At 40.3% G+C, this 20,409-nt stretch overlaps 1 protein-coding gene across 1 annotated transcript in view; it reads right to left on the reverse strand.

Annotated features, from left to right (window-relative positions):
• The window catches only part of TBC1D9 (TBC1 domain family member 9), a 141,287-nt gene that overhangs the window by 73,921 nt on the left and 46,957 nt on the right, over positions 1-20,409 (reverse strand). Inside the window, exon 2 of the mRNA XM_017534291.2 lies at positions 8,111-8,221. Within this exon, the coding sequence (XP_017389780.1) occupies positions 8,111-8,221 (111 nt within the window). The remainder of the gene's footprint in view (positions 1-8,110; positions 8,222-20,409) is intronic.

The raw sequence follows: 20,409 nt of genomic DNA on the forward strand, positions 1-20,409 counted from the left end.
AACATGTAGGGAACAACACTTAACACACTGGTTTGTGCTAGAGATTAAGTCAGATAACACACATCAAGTCCTTAGCATAGGTCTAGAACACAGAAATCACCAAACAGTTACTTTTGGAATTATCATAAGCAGTCGAACATAAAGACCTCATCTTGAAATGTGATTCAGAAAATATTTCTAACTTCTGATGTCAAGAAAAGAAACTAGCTGCTTACCTACTGCTTGACTAACATACATTTAGCACAAACCTCTGAGGCCCTGGCACCCTTATGTTTGATTGCATATTATATGCCTAGACCTCCTTGTGTAACTATTATAAGACTCTGACATAACTGCTTATAATCTCTTATGGGTCATAATCATATGCTTATAGCTTTATAATCACTTTAAGAAAAGAGAGCCCCAGGTAACTCATACAGCCTGGGCAGTAAGAATCAGTAGTTACCATCCTTATTTTACTGGATAGTGGGAACATAAATGTCTATGTTTCTGGAGGGCAATCAGGTTAGAGATAGTAATTATATGCATATCTTTTTTTTTTTTTACTTTTTAATTTTTGGCATTTTAATTATCTGTATATTTTTTGACTCAACATATCTATTTCCATAAATTTATACTAAGGTGATAATTAAGAGAGTGTGCAAAGATTTTATTAGGAGAATATTCACTAAGATGGTTCAAATGCAGTAACATTACGGGAAAAGCCCCTAGATTCCCAATAATAATATATGGAGTAGCTAATTTGTTACATTCACATAAAGTATCTATTTATTAAAATTGATGGGCCAGGCACAGTGGCTCACATCTGTAATCCTAGCGCTTCGGGAGGCCGAGGTGGGTGGATCATTGAGGTCAAGAGTTTGTGACCAGTCTAGACAACATGATGAAACCTCACCTCTACTCAAAATATAAAAATTAGCCAGGAATGGTGGCATGCACCTGTAGTCCCAGCTATGTGGGTGGGTGAGGCAGGAGAATCACCTGAAGCTGGGAGACAGAGGTTGCAGTGGGCTAGTTCAGAGTTTGCCAGAAGCATACTATTGGTCAGAGAGAAAAAGAAGGAAACTACTACAAAGGAGATCTTAGAATTCAAGTTATTTTTATTCATCTGTAAAAGTGTTCATTCTACGATATACTAATGCCACTTAGAGATAAGCTCTGCTATGTCAGGCCTTGACAAGATGTACAGGCAGCTTCAGTTAACAATGCTGCTTTTGTTGGGCACTTCCTAAATGGTGATTACATGAATTTGCAATCTGGCTTCTTCTCAAATCCTGACTGGACGAAACCAGTCAGTGAATATGTAAAGAAACAAGTCCAGTAAAGGAGCCAAATAAAGTCTAGTAATGATGTGATAAGGGACTTCTGTTAAAAGTTGTCAGTCAGCTTGTCTGAGGAGAACCTGTGTCTTTCTCACCTGCTTTTTCTCTTTGAGCTTTTATTTAGCTGTTGGAAGTATATTATCTTGGTACAAAGAAGCTATTAGAGATACCCAAAGAGCCAGTTTGGGTGTTTGTTTCATGATGCCTTTTCATCCTCTCATTAAAGGGGTACCAAATCTTGCTCCCCGGGAAGAGAAAAAAAAAAAAAAGAGAGAGAGATTGAGATTGTGCCATTGTACAAAATCCCAGGCAACAGAGAAAAAAAAAAAAAAAAAGAGAGAGAGATTGAGATTGTGCCATTGTACAAAATCCCAGGCAACAGAGTAAGACCCTGTCTCAAAAAAGAAAAAAAAAAAAGAAAATTGATGGTTCGTGGTATAGAAATACATTTTATTGACATTAAAAGTATTTTCAATATATTATTTTCCATTTTATTTGCATTCAAATGTATATCTGTTAAATATATATACTGTAAATCTATAGTATATACATAGCATATATTATATACCTATTTATTTACATATATAGGTATATAAAGCGTATTGGAGATTTTTTTAAAGTCTAGAAAGTGATGATTTGTGAGGTGGTATTTTGTTTTGTTTTCTTTTTTGTTTTATGTATCTACATTTTCTAATTTTTGCAATAAACATGTATTGCTTGAAGAAAAAAGGCGGAAGTTTTGTTTGTTTGCTTTCTTAACCCACTCTATTCCTACGGATCTGAGGATAGTCCTTAAGTTAACACAGACTAAGAAAGAATTATAAAAATGCCTATCAACTTTCACATTACATCTTCCTCAAGTGAAAGGCAACTAAATTACCCAACATTTTCCTTACCAACAGTAGAGAATAAGAACAGAACCAATTAGTAATCTTTAAACACTGGGTCTTACCAGCCGCTAACTAAAAGAATGCTTACTCATAAAAGCCAGCATGGGGCCACTTGAGAAGTCCTGGGATAGGAGTGGGGAGGCCTGAGAACTTGGTCTGACGCCACATAACTAACTATAACCAGGAATGTGAACTTGGACAATTCACCTTCCCTCTGCATCCTACTACAATAAGAGGGGCAGGCAAGACAATGGCTGATGTATCTTTTATTTCTGAAACACAGTGACCATCTAGGCCCAGATGACATTCTGAAATGGTAAAGAAAATGAAAACTAAATTAATACACATCCAAATCAAGGCACTGTTCAGCGCTGTTATCAGTGAGCTGTCTGTCAAACATATCCCCTCCATGCTTTCCTTTACTACCCCTTTTTGAAGGACAGATGCATCCAGAGGGAACTGCCAGCAGCTCCTTCTGTATCTTTGTTTCTAATTCTCCTGAGCTGTCTCAGAACTCCTTTCTTTAGATCACATCCTTGGAATTACTTGTATTCCTACGTGTCCATATTCCCATGGAGATCATATAACCAACTCTTCTTACTGTTGGAACCTTCTAGTCCTTATAATGAGGAGAAAGCCATTTGGCTGACGGCCAAGGCAGGCAATGGACTGGGCTCTCTCCTGTCTCTGTAATACCATATCCAAAACAAGAGCTGTTGGGGGCATATCTGTATCTATTTAGTTCTCTAATGTGAGTCCCAGGTGCAAAACAGTCAATTCACTGGTAAACCATGAGAGACAGAATTGACAGAGTAATGGTATAACAGCTCAACAAAACTGGCTAGATGAAATGTAGAATTTACTGTGCAAACCACTAAGCAAAATGCCCTCTCTGTAGCCTAGAATTGCTGACATAATGGCTTATCAGTCAAAAAGAACAAAAACGCATTTTGGGTACTACTGAAATGAAATGGTCATTGTTTAGGAAAGTTTTTTGGCTTCCTTTCCCAATTAAAGTTCTCTATGTCAAGGAAATGTAAATGATCAACTTCTTCAGACCAGTCTGAATAGACTAACAGAAGATTTAAAAAAAAGGCATATGAAAATAATGTCTCATCAAATACCTCTTGCTACCTCCACCTCAGGGCCAGATGATTATTATAGTGCCAGTAAGATGGTCCAAATGTGGCTCAAGTCTAAGGCAAATCATACAGCTGGGATTTACCAGTAACACTAACTACTGGTCTACGTGGTCTATGTCGACATTCGTGGCAGATGCTCCCTTTAATTCAATTTATGCTTATTAAAGATTTACAAGACACATGACAAGATCAAGGTTTATACAAAAAGGTTTTATGATCCCATGGATTCTACAAGGCAGTGAATTAGACACACCCAATTATCTGCAGAAGTTTCTTTTATAGCAATATTTCATAAAATCCTAGTAAATTAAAACCTTTTAATATATTTTCCTACACCACATTAGCTTTGTAGTTTATGAAAAGTAACATTAAATTTACAAAAAATAGGGTATAGATATATTTTTAAAAGCTTAAGAAAGTAGCTTCTGCTCTTAAAATCTTATCATGAAAGGGCAGTAATTTGGATTTTAAATGGAAATTGATAAGAAAGAATTGTAAGTAGTCAGGTGTGGTGGCTAACACCTGTAATCCCAGCACTTTGGGAAGCTGAGGCAGGTAGATGGCTTCAGCCCAGGAGTTTCAGATCAACCTGAGCAACATAGCAAGACCCTGTCTCTTAAAAAAAAAATTATCCTGGCATGGTGGTGCGTGCCTGTAGTCTGTTACTTGGGAGGCTGAGGTGTGAGGATCACTTGAGCCTGGGAGGCAAAGGTTGCAGTGAGCTGAGATCATGCCACTGCACTCCAGCCTGGTCAACAGAGTAAAACCCTGTCTAAAAACAAAACAAAACAAAATGTAACAAAACACAACAACACCAAAACAATTAATGGCCAAATGTGACTTTCACAACCATTGTCAATTCCTTTTGTGCAGTCTTCCATAAGAAAATTCTGGAGCTATCTCTATGGGTAATCAACATATACAAAAACTAAAAACTAAAACTACTCTGGGTTTATTATAATGAAATCATGCAGCTGTGACAGGTATTACTTACTGGGAAAAGAAAATTACACATCTCTTTAGACAATAAATGATGCCATCAGCATTTGCAGCCCAGCGTTCCTTAGCCTTGGCTCAGTAAATAAATTCAGGAATAACTCAGCTTTGCAACACCCAATTCTATCCCATAGGAGTATTCATAGGAAGATCTGTTTCACAGCAATAGCACCGCAAAGCCCCAGAATCAGACTAAAGAATAGTAACGTCAGGCAATGACATTATAAATGTCAATGACAACAAAGGTGATGGCTCAGGGGCAGAAGAAAAGTCACAGGAGACACAAACCAGTTCCTTACATCATCAGAAATTGATGTGGGAAGTCCAGGAGCCTGGAGGGCTGTAAGAAGAGATCTGAGGGCTCTGAAGACCTCTTGCCTGCAAAGGATCTCACAGGCAGCTGGGCACTGAAGCGGGATTGCTGGAAAGTGAGCGAGGAGGAGGCAGCCGCATCCTTTCCACACCCTCATGAGGTAGAGGGGTTTGATGGCTCTCCCTGACTTTTAACATCTTTCTTTTTAGTTATTTTCTGGCTAAGAAAGACTATTCTAGATTGTTTACTAACTAAAGGTGATGCTTTCCCAATCAACTACTGCAGGCCAGATAGTACTTTCCCTTCTATGGGCTCCCTCTGTGCTGAGAAACCGTACAGAGAAGACTGGAACACTGTCTTCCAGCAGCCTGCGTTACACTGGTAAGTCTGTCCAGGTCAGAGTTCCAGCTTCCTCTTTGTTGGAATTCACTTGAGGTTGTGGGCAAAATATTACAGAAAATATTTAGAGAAAGTTACAGACTATAGTCTCAAACCTTGTGGAAGGCCAAAAGGTTTTATTGGGGCCAGCCAGTCCAATGGCATAGGAAAGAGATAGAGACAATCAAAGGCCTTACCCGGCATCCCTTTGTCTCTACTCTGTTTACTCTTGTAAACTTTGTGCTGCACAGCCCTCTCCAGGAAAGATCAAAGGGGAATTAACTGTTAATACTGTTTACTGTGGGCCCAAACATAAAGCTTTTATCTTTTGTATAACCACTCTTTTAACCATATTAATTATCCACAAGTGTGCTGAGAACCTCTGTCGTAAAATCCCGAGGGAATAAATGTGTGGATGAACAGAGTCTAGTTTTGATTCGTTGCATTTTGCTCTCTGAAAGTAGTCAATGACCATCCCTCGTCCACTTGTATTACTGTAATGGTGTGAGAGTGCATTCAGTCATCCACCGTTGAGTCAGGGTCTGCAGGCCAGATGTCTCACCTCTTCCTTAATCCTTTGTCACCCTTCGCTTCTCCATGGGTTTTCCCACTGCCCTAAACCCTGAAGCTATGCCTTCATTCATGGGATGTGTAAACAATGGTTATAGTCAACTGTCTCTCAATGGGCTGTTTGCATCTCAGAGTACATTTTAAAAGACGTAATTATAATGTTAGAATTTCAGGTCCTACTAAATCCTTGAGGGAGAATTACCCAGGCACTGGAGATTGCCAGCAGCCTGAAATCACACCCAGATAACCTCCTCTATTTCTTCAGGAGGCCAGCCTATATTCCAGCTTAGCTGCGTACCCAGAAATCAAATGGAACTATAAGATACTGGTTCACACTGGGCTGTAACTGACTATTTACTTGTATCCTCACTAGACTGTATGTTTCTCAACAGCAGAGACCAAATATAATTGTCTTCATATTTTTAGATCCCAGCACCGCACTTACTACCAAGTAAAGATCAAGTTTAAAAATGAAGTCAACTGAAAAAGCTGGAACAATTCGAGCGAAGAATTATAACCCAGAAGAGGAAATAAATAGGCATGAGTCTGTAGTGACATAAATAATAAATAAATGAGGGAGAAGAAATAAATTTACTGTGCAAAAGAATACCCAATAAATTATGTAGATATTCTACCCCAAAGGAGAGAGAGAAAAATCCCTGTTCCTTAAGTATGGTCTGCACATAGTGATTTCCTTCCAAAGAGAAGAAAGGGAAGAACAGAGTAATTTACAGTAGAGAAACCTGAAAAACACTGTATCAGGCAGGTGATCAAGGATGCCCACCGTCATAAATCATGTTGATAAAATGTACACTTGGCATGGTGAAACAAAATGGGACTTTATCTCTGTGATTTTTCTCACAAAATTCTACCACCCCATCTAATCATGAGAAAAATATCAAAAAAATTCCAACTGAGAAGCATGCTAAAATATACTGGATCAGTATCTTTCAAAACTGTCAAGATCATCCAAAACCAGGAAAATCTGAGAAACTTCCACAGCCAAGAGGAGCTTAACGGGATATGACCGACTAACTATAATGTTATACCAGATGGGATACTGAAACAGAAAATCAGGGAAATCTAAACAAACAATGGACTTCACTTATTAATAATGTATCAATACTGATTCACTAATTATAACAAACATACCATACTAAGATGTTAATAATAGCAGAAACTCTGCAGTGGGGGGTGACATATATGAGAATTCTGAACAATCTGCTCAACTTTCCTGTAAATCAATTAGAGGCAAAATAATAATAGTTTAAAAAAGCATTTCTATAGTGCCCTTCCTTTTCTTACGGTTATTTTTAAAGCCACATGCAAACAAAAACTTGACCATTTTAAGCCAGTCACAGTGGCTCATGTTTGCAATCCCTGCACTTTGGGAGGCCAAAGCAGGAGACTCACCTGAGCCCAGGAGTTCAAGACCAGGCTGGGCAACACAAGGAGACACCATCTCTAGATAAAAAAAGAAAAAATAAAGGCTGGGCACAGTGGCTCACGCCTATAATCCCAGCACTTTAGGAGGCTGAGGCGGGCAGATCACCTAAGGTCAGGAGTTCAAGACCAGCCTGACCAACATGGCGAAACACTGTCTCTACTAAAAATACAAAAATTAGCCGGGTGTGGTGGTGCGTGCCTATAATCCCAGCTACTTGGGAAGCTGAGGCAGGAGATCACTTGAACCCAGGAGGTGGAGGTTGCAGTGAGCCGAGATCACGCCACTGCACTCCACCCTGGGCAACACAGCAAGACTCCATTTCAAAAAAAACAAAACACAAAACTTGGCCATTTGGGACTAGAAATTCTTGTGAGAAATCCAATAAAAGCAAGATTAAAAAAAAATTTTTTTAAGACTAGTCAAATGCAGTAGTGAGAAGTGGGGAAACAGCAGAAAAGGAGTTCCACCTGCAATGACTGTGATCAATGGAGATAGCTCATGACCTTCAGACCAGCCAAAGCAAGACTGCTGACTACTATTTTAAGCACAGCACAGCATCACTGATTACCATCGGGAGAAATAATCCCTACTCACCACGAAGTGTCCTATGCTAGGATATACCAAATAATACTTAGTATACCCAAGTATTCCACACATCCCTCTTCATTTCCCAGCTTCCTCTGCAGTGAGATTGGTCCCATGTGACTGGTCTTGGCCAACTAAGTGTGAGTGGAATGGAAGGTGGAGTGTGCCACTTCCGGGCCAAGGAAGTTAAACACCGATGTGCTCCACCCTTGCACTCTTCCCTTGGATGCTGACCTTAGAGGCCTTGTTTTCCAGAGTTTTACTACACATGGAGGAGGGCACGTGATCCCAACATGACTCTACCAGAGTAAGAAAGAAATTTTCATTGTATTAAGCCACTGAGACTTTGAGTTCATGTGTTGAAATGGCTAAGGTTAATTACCCTAAAATACCAGTAATTGCATTCAGCAAGTACACACTCCTTTCCTTCTGATAAAAAGTTGTTATCCCAGAATGTGGTTGCTTACCACAGGCGATGGTCCAGTAGACTAGGGAGTCTGGAGTCTGGTACAGGATTCGGTAAGGAGCCACCCGGGCACTGGAATCCAACACAACATCAAGGGTACCCACCAGCAGGCCTGAGGGTGGAAAATGGGGAGAAACAGGTAAGAACTATCTCAGTACTTTCCCAAATTCCCAGAGGCAGCATGAACGCAGCCCTTCTGTGAGATCTCCCAAAAATCCCATCTCCCATTGCACCACATCTTGACAAAATTTCATTTTGGGGTAATGCTGGCCCTACACACGTTGCACAACTTGACAAGGTCATCAGAACCAGTCGTATCTATCTGATTCAGTCTGCCTTGCTGCCCTACATGTTATTTTAACCTGTCCCACTTTCCATTTATGTTTAAAAAATTAGTACAATTCAGCTCAGCAAACACTAATTAAATTCCTACTATGTGCAGGACAAACCCTGTGGGCACAAAACTGAGTAAGACAGCATCCCCAGGGCATTTATCATCAAGTAGAAGAGAAGGTCGGGCAGGGCTTTGGCACTGTGTTTAGGAGTGAGCTAGGGCCGGGAAACAGAGGGATCTTCCCATTTCAACAGCAGAGGCCTCTGCCATTTGTGACATCAGTCACGATACCCAGGGCAAACCAGAGCCTGGTCTATGCTAAGAAATGATGCAGGAACAAGGCTGAGCAACAGGGCCTGCATTTTTAGCACAAAGTTTAGTTCTTTGGTAGCACAGAGTTTAGTTCTTTGAGTCAAGAACGCTAGTGATCCACTTATCCAGGGTTGACCAGGCCCTTGTGAAGAGTTGTTCATATCGTCTGAGTCTAGACAAGCCTGACTGTTCAGCAAATGAGTTTCGCAATTTATCTGTAAGAAATACAAATGCCCAGCACACCAATGCTCACTTAAGAACAGGCTGTACCTTCTCTTTCTAGGAGGAAAATTGACAAGGAAAAGGAAATCAGGGGCAGAAGGCAGCTTAGTGAGCAAAGGTGGAGCAAAGTCCGCCCACATGACCCGGTTAAGGCACTCCAGCCGTGCAGAGGACACACAGCCCTGTTTCTCACTCAGCAATCCTTTTTCAATGTTCCCAGACAACTTGTCAGGTATGATGGTGACAGTACAAGGATTCTGACAGCTTCAAACTGGAAGCCTGTCATCAGCGCAAATTTCTCTTTTAACCACACTGAAGTGATTAGACACCAAACATTTTCTACAGTATTCTGAAACAACACAGGTAACACACACATTCTCTAATGTATTATACCCTAGATCCCTTAATTGCAAGGATGACTCCAAAAGATTCCCACAATGTATATGCCCATAATTATTCTAGAGCTACATAGAAACCAATAAAGAGCAGGGCTTGCATTCAGGAGGACCTATTGGGAGCTCAGGCCAGTTGACAATCTTAGGCCAAGATACTTTATTTCCAAAGCCTCGCTTTTCTCAATTGCCAAATGGAGACACTATTATTACCACCGGACTGTTTTTGAAGACTGAAGGTAATAGGACTTAGGGGTAATAGGCTGTTTGGAATGAGGGGTTAGGCCACCTGAAAAAAACTGCTAGGATACGCTTTCATTTAATTTCACTTTTATTTAGATTGCATGTTTATAGAGGATGACTTTGGGACAGAACTAATGGTAGTTGAAGTTGGGAGATGGAGGCTGAAGGCCCCCAGCCTCCTTGCTCTGCAACTGTTGAAACTACTGAAAGCATCAAAGCTCAGTGCCATATTGCAGGCTTTTCCTGACGTTCTGCTGAATCTGAACCACAAATTCTGAAAATATTACCGCCAGTACCTCTTGTTGTGTTATTTTGTAATAACGTCTTGAGGCTTGGTTTTGGCCATACCAAATAAGACCCTGATAGGCACAATGCCACTGAAATTCACTTCCCTCTGCTCTGGCATCCTGGTGTCATGGAAGGAACTATGTTGTAGTCAACTCATGTTCAGAAGGGCTCAATTCTGGCTCACACTCTGTTCTAAGCAGTTCTGTGGAGTGGGACAGGCCATTTCACTTCTCATTGCTTTGATTTCCTCAGTTGTAAAGTGGTCATAGTAGCCCTTGCCTTCCTGAACTAGGGTTATTAATCAAGAAGCCTAAGTGAGGCAGACCATGCAGAAGTCCTACAGTTGTCCTTGGTCTTTGTCCAAGGGCAAAAAATCCATTTAGATTCACTCCATCCTTGGTGACCATTAGCTGACTTGAACATAGCAGGAAAAAAAAAAAATTTTTTTTGCTGAAGTAGAAGTTAATTCATTAGCTTTGGCCTGTATGAATACATTAAAAATAAGCTGGGCACAGTGGCTCATACCTGTAATCCCAGAACTTTGGGAGGCTGAGGTGGGCGGATCACCTGAAGTCAGGAGTTCAAGACCAGCCTGGCCGACATGGTGAAATCCTATCTCTACTAAAATACAAAAATTAGCCAGGCATGATGGTGAGCGCCTGTAATCCCAGCTACTCAGGAAGCCGAGACAGGAGAATCACTTGAATCCAGGAGGTGGTGGTTGCAGTAAGCCAAGATTGCGCCACTGCACTCCAGCCTGGGAGGCTAAGCAAGACTCCATCTCAAGAAATAATTAATTAATAAATAAATAAATAAATAAATGACTGCAAAGTCTTCCAAAGAGGATAGTTTTCAAAACAATATCACACACATATGCATTTTTGTTTGCTTTACTGCGACTTGGATTTACTACAGACACCACTAATTTCTTAAACGACTTTTCAGTTATCTACAGATGGAAGAATAGGAAAAACAGAAAATAGTGAAATAGTGCTAGCTGAGAACACTAAATTTCCTTCTATGTTAACTAGACACAGAAATGCATCACTCATAATTAAGTGTAATATCTTTCACATCTTGAATCAAAATAAGAAATAAAATGCTGAAACTACTACAAGTGTCATATATGTTGGTTCTAAGGCACACAGACTTTACTCTGGGTTTAGAAGTTTGCACTCAAGAATCAGCCTGTGGGCTCGGCACGGTGGCTCAAACCTGTAATCCAGCACTTTGGGAGGCTGGGGCAGGCAGATCACTTGTGGCCACAAGTTCGAGACCAGCCTGGCCAACATGGTGAAACCCCTTCTCTACTAAAAATACAAAAAAATAGCCGGGTACAGCAGTGGTGCACACCTGTAATCCCAGCTTCTTGGGAGGCTGAGGCAGGAGAATTGCTTGAACCTGGAAGGTGGAGGTTGCAGTGAGCCGAGATCATGCCACTACACTCCAGCCTGGGCAACAGAGCAAGACTCTATCTTAAAAAAAAAAAAAAAAAATCAGCCTATGTGGTTTAATAAGCCTCTGAGTGTCATCATTGACCAAGACTCTTCCAAGAGCAAGCATAATTCACTGGGCAGGGCAGAGCACAGGACAGGGTCAGCCCTGGTTCTGGAATGCTTCAATCCTGGCTCTGCCACTTCCTCCTAGAGCCTCAGTTTCATCATCCTTAATGGTTCACTGAACTTTTGTCCTCTGTAACACAAAAGAGGGAAGACCACTGAAAAAGTACAACCCAATCCACCTGTTTTGATCAGCACAATGTTCCCAATTAAAATCCAACTCCAACATAAACTATTCTAATTAATAAAACCTCTGGTGTCAATCAGAGATAAAGAAAACCAAGTTGCTTAAAGTAGGGCCCCCTGGAGTGAGGGTTTCTGATTAGACACCAGTTCACCAACCCTACCTATGCAATCACAACTGGCGCCATCAACTTCCACTAAGGCTTGGATGAAAACCAACAGATACACATGTACTTAGCATAGGTACATGCTGAAATATTTTCAAGTAAATTATAGAAAGTATAATATCTGGATATTCACATTAGGTGCATTTAAATGAGAGGATTTCTGTGAAAATTCCCTGAACATTGAAGGCACTGGATATGCAAACAGAAAATAATATTGTGAATTGAGGTATGCAGTTGGCCAGTCAAATCAAGAAATATACTCTTTCCGCTTTAACCCAGAAGTGCTGAGTCCTTTCATGTCTTGATAACACTGATCACTTGCAATGTTGTGCTTGTCTGCTTCCTCTTGCCTTTCCTCACCTCAAACAGCAAACTCCCAATCTTTTAATGCCACCTCTTTCCTACTTGACTCTTCCTCCCAGTTCTGCCTCCACAATGCCTATTACATTTGTTTAACATTACTTGCACATTCTGCCTTGTCTCATTTTTTCCTCTTCTCTCCAGACTGAGAGTTCCTTGAGGGCAGGGTCTAATTGACTATTTTGGACCCACAGGATCTGTACTTTGGAGCCCAGTAAGCACTAAACACATGTTTGATGATGAATGGACAAGTAATGTATTTATGAAAAAAAAAAAAAACCTAAAAAATAAATTATCACCATGCTATCTAAACTCTAATGGTATATGAAGCCAAGACCCTGGGAAAAAGGAAATACTTCTCCTTTGTCCTCTATCGATGTAGAATACTAGGAGATGGGAAATCTGGTCTAGAGAAACTTCCCCCCTCCCCTCCCCCCAAAAAAAGCAACAATTAGGATTTTCTTAGAAGTCTTATTACTCATACCTTTGAAATGGCTGTCAAAATACTGAACCTTTTCATTTCCCACACAAAGTGCTGTTTTAGCAGCTGTTCTAGTCAGCTATTTCTGGTGTTAAACAATCTTTGATTACCTGAGATAATGAAATCAAATTACAGCCCTCAAAATAACTCATCTCTGCATCTACCTATTACATTAGTATAGGGGCATCTTATAATGTAAAAGTGCTGTTTTCAAGGAGATTCAGAAAACACTTGTTAAAACTGTTCCATATTCACTTCCCACTTGGTTGTGGGCACTGGAGGATGTGCGATGCACCGTCACTACTCCACCACTGCAGCCTGGCTGGGAGCTGGTACAGGTGGTAGGTCCACAGTGCTGCAGAGAAGCCCCTGTCACTCTGCAGGTAGGGCTGTGTCAGGAGCGTGCTGCCACGCAGAAATGTGCTCATGGAAATGATCAATCCATCTACCGACGATCATGGCTAAGTTAAAGTTAAACTGGAGAGAATCCTAAATATCACTTGCCCTCCCCTACTCCTTCAGCCCTGAAGCCAGTCCAAAATGAAGTAGAGATCTATGAAGTCCACAGCAGAGTAGACAGGGGAGTGGGCTCAGCCTTGGCTCACATACCAGCCAGTGCCTTAATCTCTTGGTGGCCCTGCTTCCTGAAAAAGAAACAATAATAGTATCTACCCTAGGAGTGCCTCATATGTGCTAAGCACTATTGTATAATGAAATATTCAAAACAATAGAAAAGTGTAGAAAATTACAAAACACATATACCACTACTCTGACTTCTTTTTTATTTTGCCTTACCTGCTTCAGATCTATTTTCTTTTAACAGAAAGAAAAGGTAACAAACACAGCGAGGTTCCCTTTACACCCCCTTCATCCTATTTTCCTCTCTCCATTAACCATTCTTAAATTGTTTTGTATTATTCCTATCCAGGTCCCTATACTTTTACTGACCCATATGTTTGTTCATATAAAAAATTCAAAACTGATGAATATTTTACAATTTTCCTATAAGTTATACTGCAGCTTATTTTTTTAATCAATAATATGTTTGTAAAACTTATCCAGAATATACTTGTAAATCTGATTCGTTCATTTTAAAATACTATGCAACACTCCACTATATATTACAACTTATCTGTTTTCTTAGTAAAGGACATTTGGATTTATCCCTATTTTTTGCTCTACTATGCAACTACAATCATATTGTTTGCATGAATCCTTAAGCATGTGAGCACATTTCTTTAGAATGGAATTGTCAGGTCCTAGGGTAAGTTCATTTTTAAACCTTATTAGATATTACAAAATTGCTCTCTAAAGTGCTCAGGAAAGTGTGAGGACACCTGTATCTCCATAATATCTCCAGTACTTACTATTAATAGTTTTTTATTTTCACCAATCTCTATAGTGAGAAACGGTACCTATTTGTTATTTAAATTTGCATTCCTCTGATTATTAATTGAGTACCTTTTCCTGTTTATTGGCCATTCCAACTTCCTTTTTTGTGAGTTATTTGCCTTTCCTATTGTGGTGACATTTGCTAACAGGTCCAGTAAGACATCCAGAGTTTCCCATCTAGAAGCTTCCATTTATATACATACTGGATTTCCATTCATTTCAGCAAATACTCACTGATCTCCCTAAAGCCAGAGATGTAGTATCCTTGGATTTACTTCTTTATGTAACCTCTATGCACATGCAAGGCTTCTGGCTCAGTACTTGCTCTCGTGAGTATCACTTCCATGCCTGGCTTACTATTTGGGAAGATGGAAGCTTTCCGTAGGCCACCTGCTGCCACCTGTTCTTCTGGCTGCTGCTTCTTAGATGTGATATATTCTCTGGAAGTCTTAACACTTACTACATGATACTGGGCAGAAGGTAATTAAATGAAAACATTCAGAAGGAGCTGCTGACATACCTACAAGCTCCCTAGCCATACCATAACTTTTACACTTCTTTAATGAGCCTTGTTTGTTTGCTTGTCACTTTTTAAACCCTCCAAGGCTTTGCACACACATTTTTCTCATCCTGGCAAACTACTATTTCCCTCAATATCCCGATCAAGGTCACTAATGCACATGTCCCTGTTGTCTCCGACATGCTCCCAACCAACGCTCTCAACACTCAAGCCCCCAAATCTCCTGGCAATTAACTGTTCACTTTTCTGGGTTCTGCCAACCATCTTGACTTATATTACACTAAGGTAATTACTACATTGTTTCCAACTTCAAAAATAGGAAAGTATGGTTTCCTCCCAGCAGACCCTGGGCAACTTGAGGACAAGCACTGCCTTATTTATCTTGGAAGTCCCAAAGCCTACAATAATATTCAGCACATTGTGCCGAATATTTATGATGTGTACCACAAAATTCTCAATTTGATGGACATTGGGAGAAACCAAGAATTATTTCAAGAACTTTGTACCACAGTTTCCAATGTTATAGGTTCTGGCAAATCTGCCTTAAATAATTAAAATTGTCTAAGAATCTTACAAGGGAGACCAGGACTTGAGAAGGCTAAAATTCCAATTTCAAAGACTGTGGGGTAATAATGCAAACTAAACTCATATATGAAAGTGCTTACCTTGGGAAATCAATTTCTCCAATTTCAGAAGTAATTTGTCACTTTTTAATCAGTTTTGAAACTTATCAAGAATTAAGTTGGACCAAAAGCAGAGATATTTAGGGAAAAGACAAGTCTCTATTCTCCTACTTTTGGAAAAGAATTCAGAAATAAGCAATTGTCAAAAAAACAAACAAAAACACAAACAAAACTAAAAAAAAAACAAGAAAATACAAAGACTTAACCAGTTGAAACCCTTGTGCCCAACACACAGATTGGTAAATCCGGTTTGCACACCATAATGGCCAGGGGACCAGGGAAAGGGGTAGGGAAATGATTCTGTGTACAGGTGTGAAGAATGCTGAAATGGCCAGGTAAGGGCCAGCTCCATAATTATGAATGTACCAGAGCTCCCAGTGGCACTATAATCAATGTGAAGGTACATGTGGGCTAATGTTGGCCAGCCACATTATGTACGAAAGGGGCGGTGGCTGTTCTCTGGGTAAGGAGGTGGGAAATGTGGGAAGTTTGTCAGGGAAGGTGGCTGGGACAGTAGATGGGTGCAATGTTCCATAACCTCAAAGAGTGTTATAGTTATTCTCAGGCACAGGTGTTACTGGCAATAGGGGAAAGAGATTAGAAGGGCATGGACAGACATGTAACTAATCCCAATACCTGGATGCTACTGTCAGTGTCGAATAGTCTGGGAGCAATTTTCTTTTCATAAGTATCATACATTCTTCCACTCTCCAACATCTCTAGATAAAAATGGTCCTCAAAAAGCCTACTGTGGAATGTTGTTGGTTTAAACAGGCCATCCACAACTCTTTCCTCTCCATTTCAATAGCAGCTTCTTATAACCCCATTCTAGCTGCCCCTGTATCATATCATGGCTGCCTTCAAAGATGGCACTGTTACCTGAGGGGAAGGAACCAGTCTTCTCTCCCTTCCTCTCCCTTCTTCCCTCCCTCCCTCCCTCTCTCTCTCTCTCTCTCACACACACACACACACACACACACACACACTCTCCAACTCATCATTGTTCTTCAAAAGATGAACTAAGAAGTCTAAGAAATACATTGATGGCTCTTAATTAGGAAAGTGCTTCTCAAACATTTGTTGTTAAGAATCAGTTTTGCCACTGGAAGATGGGGCTGGAAAAAAAAGGAATCAGTTTTTAAAAATAAACCATTTTCTTGGATTTTAGTTTTTAATCTGTTACAGACTGATACTTTTGTTAAAATATGATGCATCTGAAATACCAAAAAAATGAAATGACATAAAAAATACAAGCTTCCAATTTTTTGATTAAATTTAACAGACAAATTGTTCTAGGTTTCTAAATGTTTAATCTCAATATCCATTCTTAGCTGGAGGCAGCCTGGTAACAGTTTATAATTTGGTGCTTTAAGTCAGCGGTCCCCAGCCTTTTGGCACCAGGGACTGGTTTCATGGAAGACAATTTTCCCACCAACGAGAGGTAGGGATGGGGTGGTCGGGGATGGTTTGGGAATGAAACTGTTCCACCTCAGATCATCAGGCATTAGATTGTAAGGAGCATACAACCTAGATCCCTTGCATGGGGAGTTAGCAATAGGGTTCTCATGCCTGTGAGAATCTAATGTCACAGCTGATCTGACAGGAGGCGGAGCTCAGGCAATACCGCTTCCACAGTCTGCAGGCTGGCAGTTGAGAACTCCTGCTTTAAACAGTATTAAAGTAGGGGAGGGGAAGCTCTAGGGCAGTCATTTTGTTGAGACTGTGTTTCTCAGAATCATTTATATAGCTTTACAGAGCACATGCAATTCTATAAATTTTATTTGGGAAAAAATGACTGTTTTCACAATGCAAACTAAAATAAAACTCAACAAAATCATTTCTCAATGGAAGGCAAGGATACATACGTGAATGAAGAAGGCATGAGGGTTTTGTTGTATATTTATCCCACAGCACACTGGCTAAAAAGTGCTGGGAATATGAACTAGTGTATTAGGTGATTCCCGAGAGACCCCTGCCTCATTTCTTACAAAGAGAGGAGTGAGCTAAAGGGGGAAGAATGACAAAGCTAAGAGAGGAAGAGTACCCACTCTGTAGAATTTCAAACAGTAATTTCAGATCACAGGGTCTCTGATACACATGCTTATGTAGGTACTCACAAAGTAAATCCTCAACAAGAAAGAAGCTGTGACTTTCAGATTTTCCACCTCAAAAGATAAAACACAGGCTGGGTTATAACTAAGTACACAGAGCAGAAAACTGAAATCTGAAGAGCATTTTATCTATATCCAATTAGTATGTGCTGCTCAAATCTCCCAAGCACCCTCAAAGGCCATGTCTTCCAGGAGCTGTTCCATTTTCCCTGCAGGCCCATTTCTTAAAGTCACAAGCACCTGCTCCTGCATAAAGCAAGAACAGCTGGAAATGGATTTTTCCTTCTTTTTGGGGTAGGGTCTGAGGAAAGAATGATGATTCAAATACTTTCTTAATGCAATACCTTACTCTACACCCTAATCAGGACCAATTACATAATTTGTGGGGCCCAGTGCAAAAAGAATATTCAGGTTTCCTTGCTAAAAGATTCTTCAGAATTTCAAGACAGCAGCAGTAGAATATTAAGCCAAGCTCAATGCTTTTCTAAGTGCAGGTCCCTGTGTACAAGTCACACACCTAAGAAGCCAGCCTTGACCCCAGCCATGTGTTGGCACGTTCTTTCCCCACAAACAAGCTTGCTGCTCTCAGACTGTTGTGCAGGATTCAAGTCTGCTCTGATATAGACCAAGGAGGACAATGGGACTGAACATATTAAAAAATCACCCCAAGCCTTGTGGGATCTAATTCCTCAAAGAAACCCCTCAACCCGGTACTAAGAAAGTGGATAATATTTTCTTAGAGTTACAGCTGCTTCCATATGTGCAACAGGAAGGTATATTGATTCTACTCTTGCCTGTTGAGGTGAGTCTGAAAACCTAAAACTCAAAGGTCAAGCCCAGTCAAGGTCAACCTTGAGAAGTAAGAAGGAGGGACCTTTTTGGTGCTGGTGGGAAGAGTTCACCGCTATGAAGCCCACCTCTGTTTCTAAGAGATTAGCTCTATCAGTCCCCTCCTGGATACCTGGAAGCAATGCCCCTCAGATCCTTTCTCTCAGGAAGGCCACTGCAGAAGCCACTCACTGTCCTAAGACGTCAATCCTTCTTGTAATTCATATATCCTCTTACATAGTACATCTGCAAATAATTGATAGCATCTATAAGCTAACGAACAACTTGACAATGAAACAATGGCACGAAATGGAAATAATTCTGAATTTAAAACTACATTTAGGTAATGACCTATAATGTCTAAATAAATTATAGTACATTGATGTAATATTAGGACATGTAAAATCACGTCTTCAAATAATTATTAACGACATGGTGAAATGCACCTAGTATATGAAAAATAGCACAAAAGTACTGTTCTGTATGATCTCAATTTGTAAAAAAAAAATAAAGAATATAACCTATATTGCAAATTATAATGTATTAATTTTAAATACAAAAATAAATATGAACATTAACATCAGTAGATGAGATAATTCTGCTTTTTTATGCTCTTCTGTGTTTTCAAAAATTTTCTCATTGTGATTCAATAAATTTATGAGAAAACAAAAAAATTATAATTACCTCCAACCTTATATTTTGGGCTTTTTTTTACTCAAAGAGAGCTCATGCCATCAAGTAAATAGACAGTTACTGTGGTTATACTAAAGCTGTTCCTTCACCACAGATAACCACAGGTGACAAATCTTGTTGCTAGGATACAACATGCTAGCTAAGAGTCAATATCCAAATGGGAAGCGCTCTCAAAAATACACTTCCTTGGAGAGAGACCTGGTTTTTAAATTTTAGAAATTCTTTTTTGAAGTTCATTTTTTCCCTCTGGGATACGAAGTTCATCAATGCTACAAATTGCTACATATTCATACACACTGAACCACATTCCTTACTCCAGTTGCAGGCACTCGATATTTAATAACTAGCTTAAGTCAGAAAGTTTATAGTGTCGAAATGAATCAAATTGATTTCACCATTTTTATCACCAAGTATTCTGAGTATGCTTTTTTTTCCCCCCCTAAACATAGATGGGGTCTTGCTCTGTTGCCCACGCTGGAATGCAGCAGCATGACTGTTTCTGGACCAAACTGAGGGTCGGGCTGCTGTTTCTCTCGGCCTAATAACGAGATGCAGATGAACTGGGGAGAAAGAGTCTTTATTTCTGCAACTGGTTATAGGGAGAAGGCCTGGAAATTATCACCAGACCAACTCAAAATTAGTTTTCCAGAGCTTGTATACCTTCTAAGCTATATGGCTACGTGTAAGTGGAAATTCATCTAAGGATATAAGTGATTAACTTCTTTAATCTATAAGGTCTGAGTCTTGAAGACCTTCCTCTGGAGTCTCAGTAAATTTACTTAATCAAACGGGCCCAGGTGCTGGGGCGATTACCCTTATCTTGTCTCCTGCTAAATCACAGAGGTTAGAGGAGTTCCTTCAGACCCCCAGTAACTTGTTTGTGGAGGCCTGGGGAGTTTCTTCAGACCTACAACAAAACTTGTTTAATCCAAAACAGGTCCTGTTAATAATTCCTTTATTATCTTGTCATGCTTCAAGGCCCAGGAAAGGCCTGAGCAAAAGTCCTGGTGGGCTTTTCTTACATCCCAGCCTTTGTATGAGGGCACTGGCTCTTTCAGCTTTTAATATTTAACTTCACTACTCAGTCAGTACTGAGACAGTTGTTACGGAGGCCTGTGTTAGTGAGACCTGACCTGCGACATGATCACAGCTCACTGCAGCCTCAAAGTTCTGGGCTCAAGGGACACTCCTGCCTCAGCTGCCTGAGTAACTGAGACAATAGACACACCTCACCTGGTTAATTTTTAAGTTTTTTTTTTGTAGAAATGTGGGTTTCACTATGTTGCTGAGACTGGTCTACAACTCCTGGGCTCCAGGGATCTTCCTACTCTGGCCTCCCAAAGTGCTGGGATTACAGTTATGAGCGGCCTCATAGGCCTTCCGCTGAGTATTCATTAAATCTGTAGGTACCCTTGCTGGGCACTGTGGCTCACGCCTGTAATCCCAGCTTTTAGGGAGGCAGAGGCAGGAGAGTAGCTTGAGCCCAGGAGTTCGAGACCTGCCTGGGCAATATAGTGAGACCCGTTCTCTAA

The sequence above is a fragment of the Cebus imitator genome, unplaced genomic scaffold (assembly GCF_001604975.1).
Source record: "Cebus imitator isolate Cc_AM_T3 unplaced genomic scaffold, Cebus_imitator-1.0 Scaffold4, whole genome shotgun sequence".
Taxonomy (NCBI): domain Eukaryota; kingdom Metazoa; phylum Chordata; class Mammalia; order Primates; family Cebidae; genus Cebus; species Cebus imitator.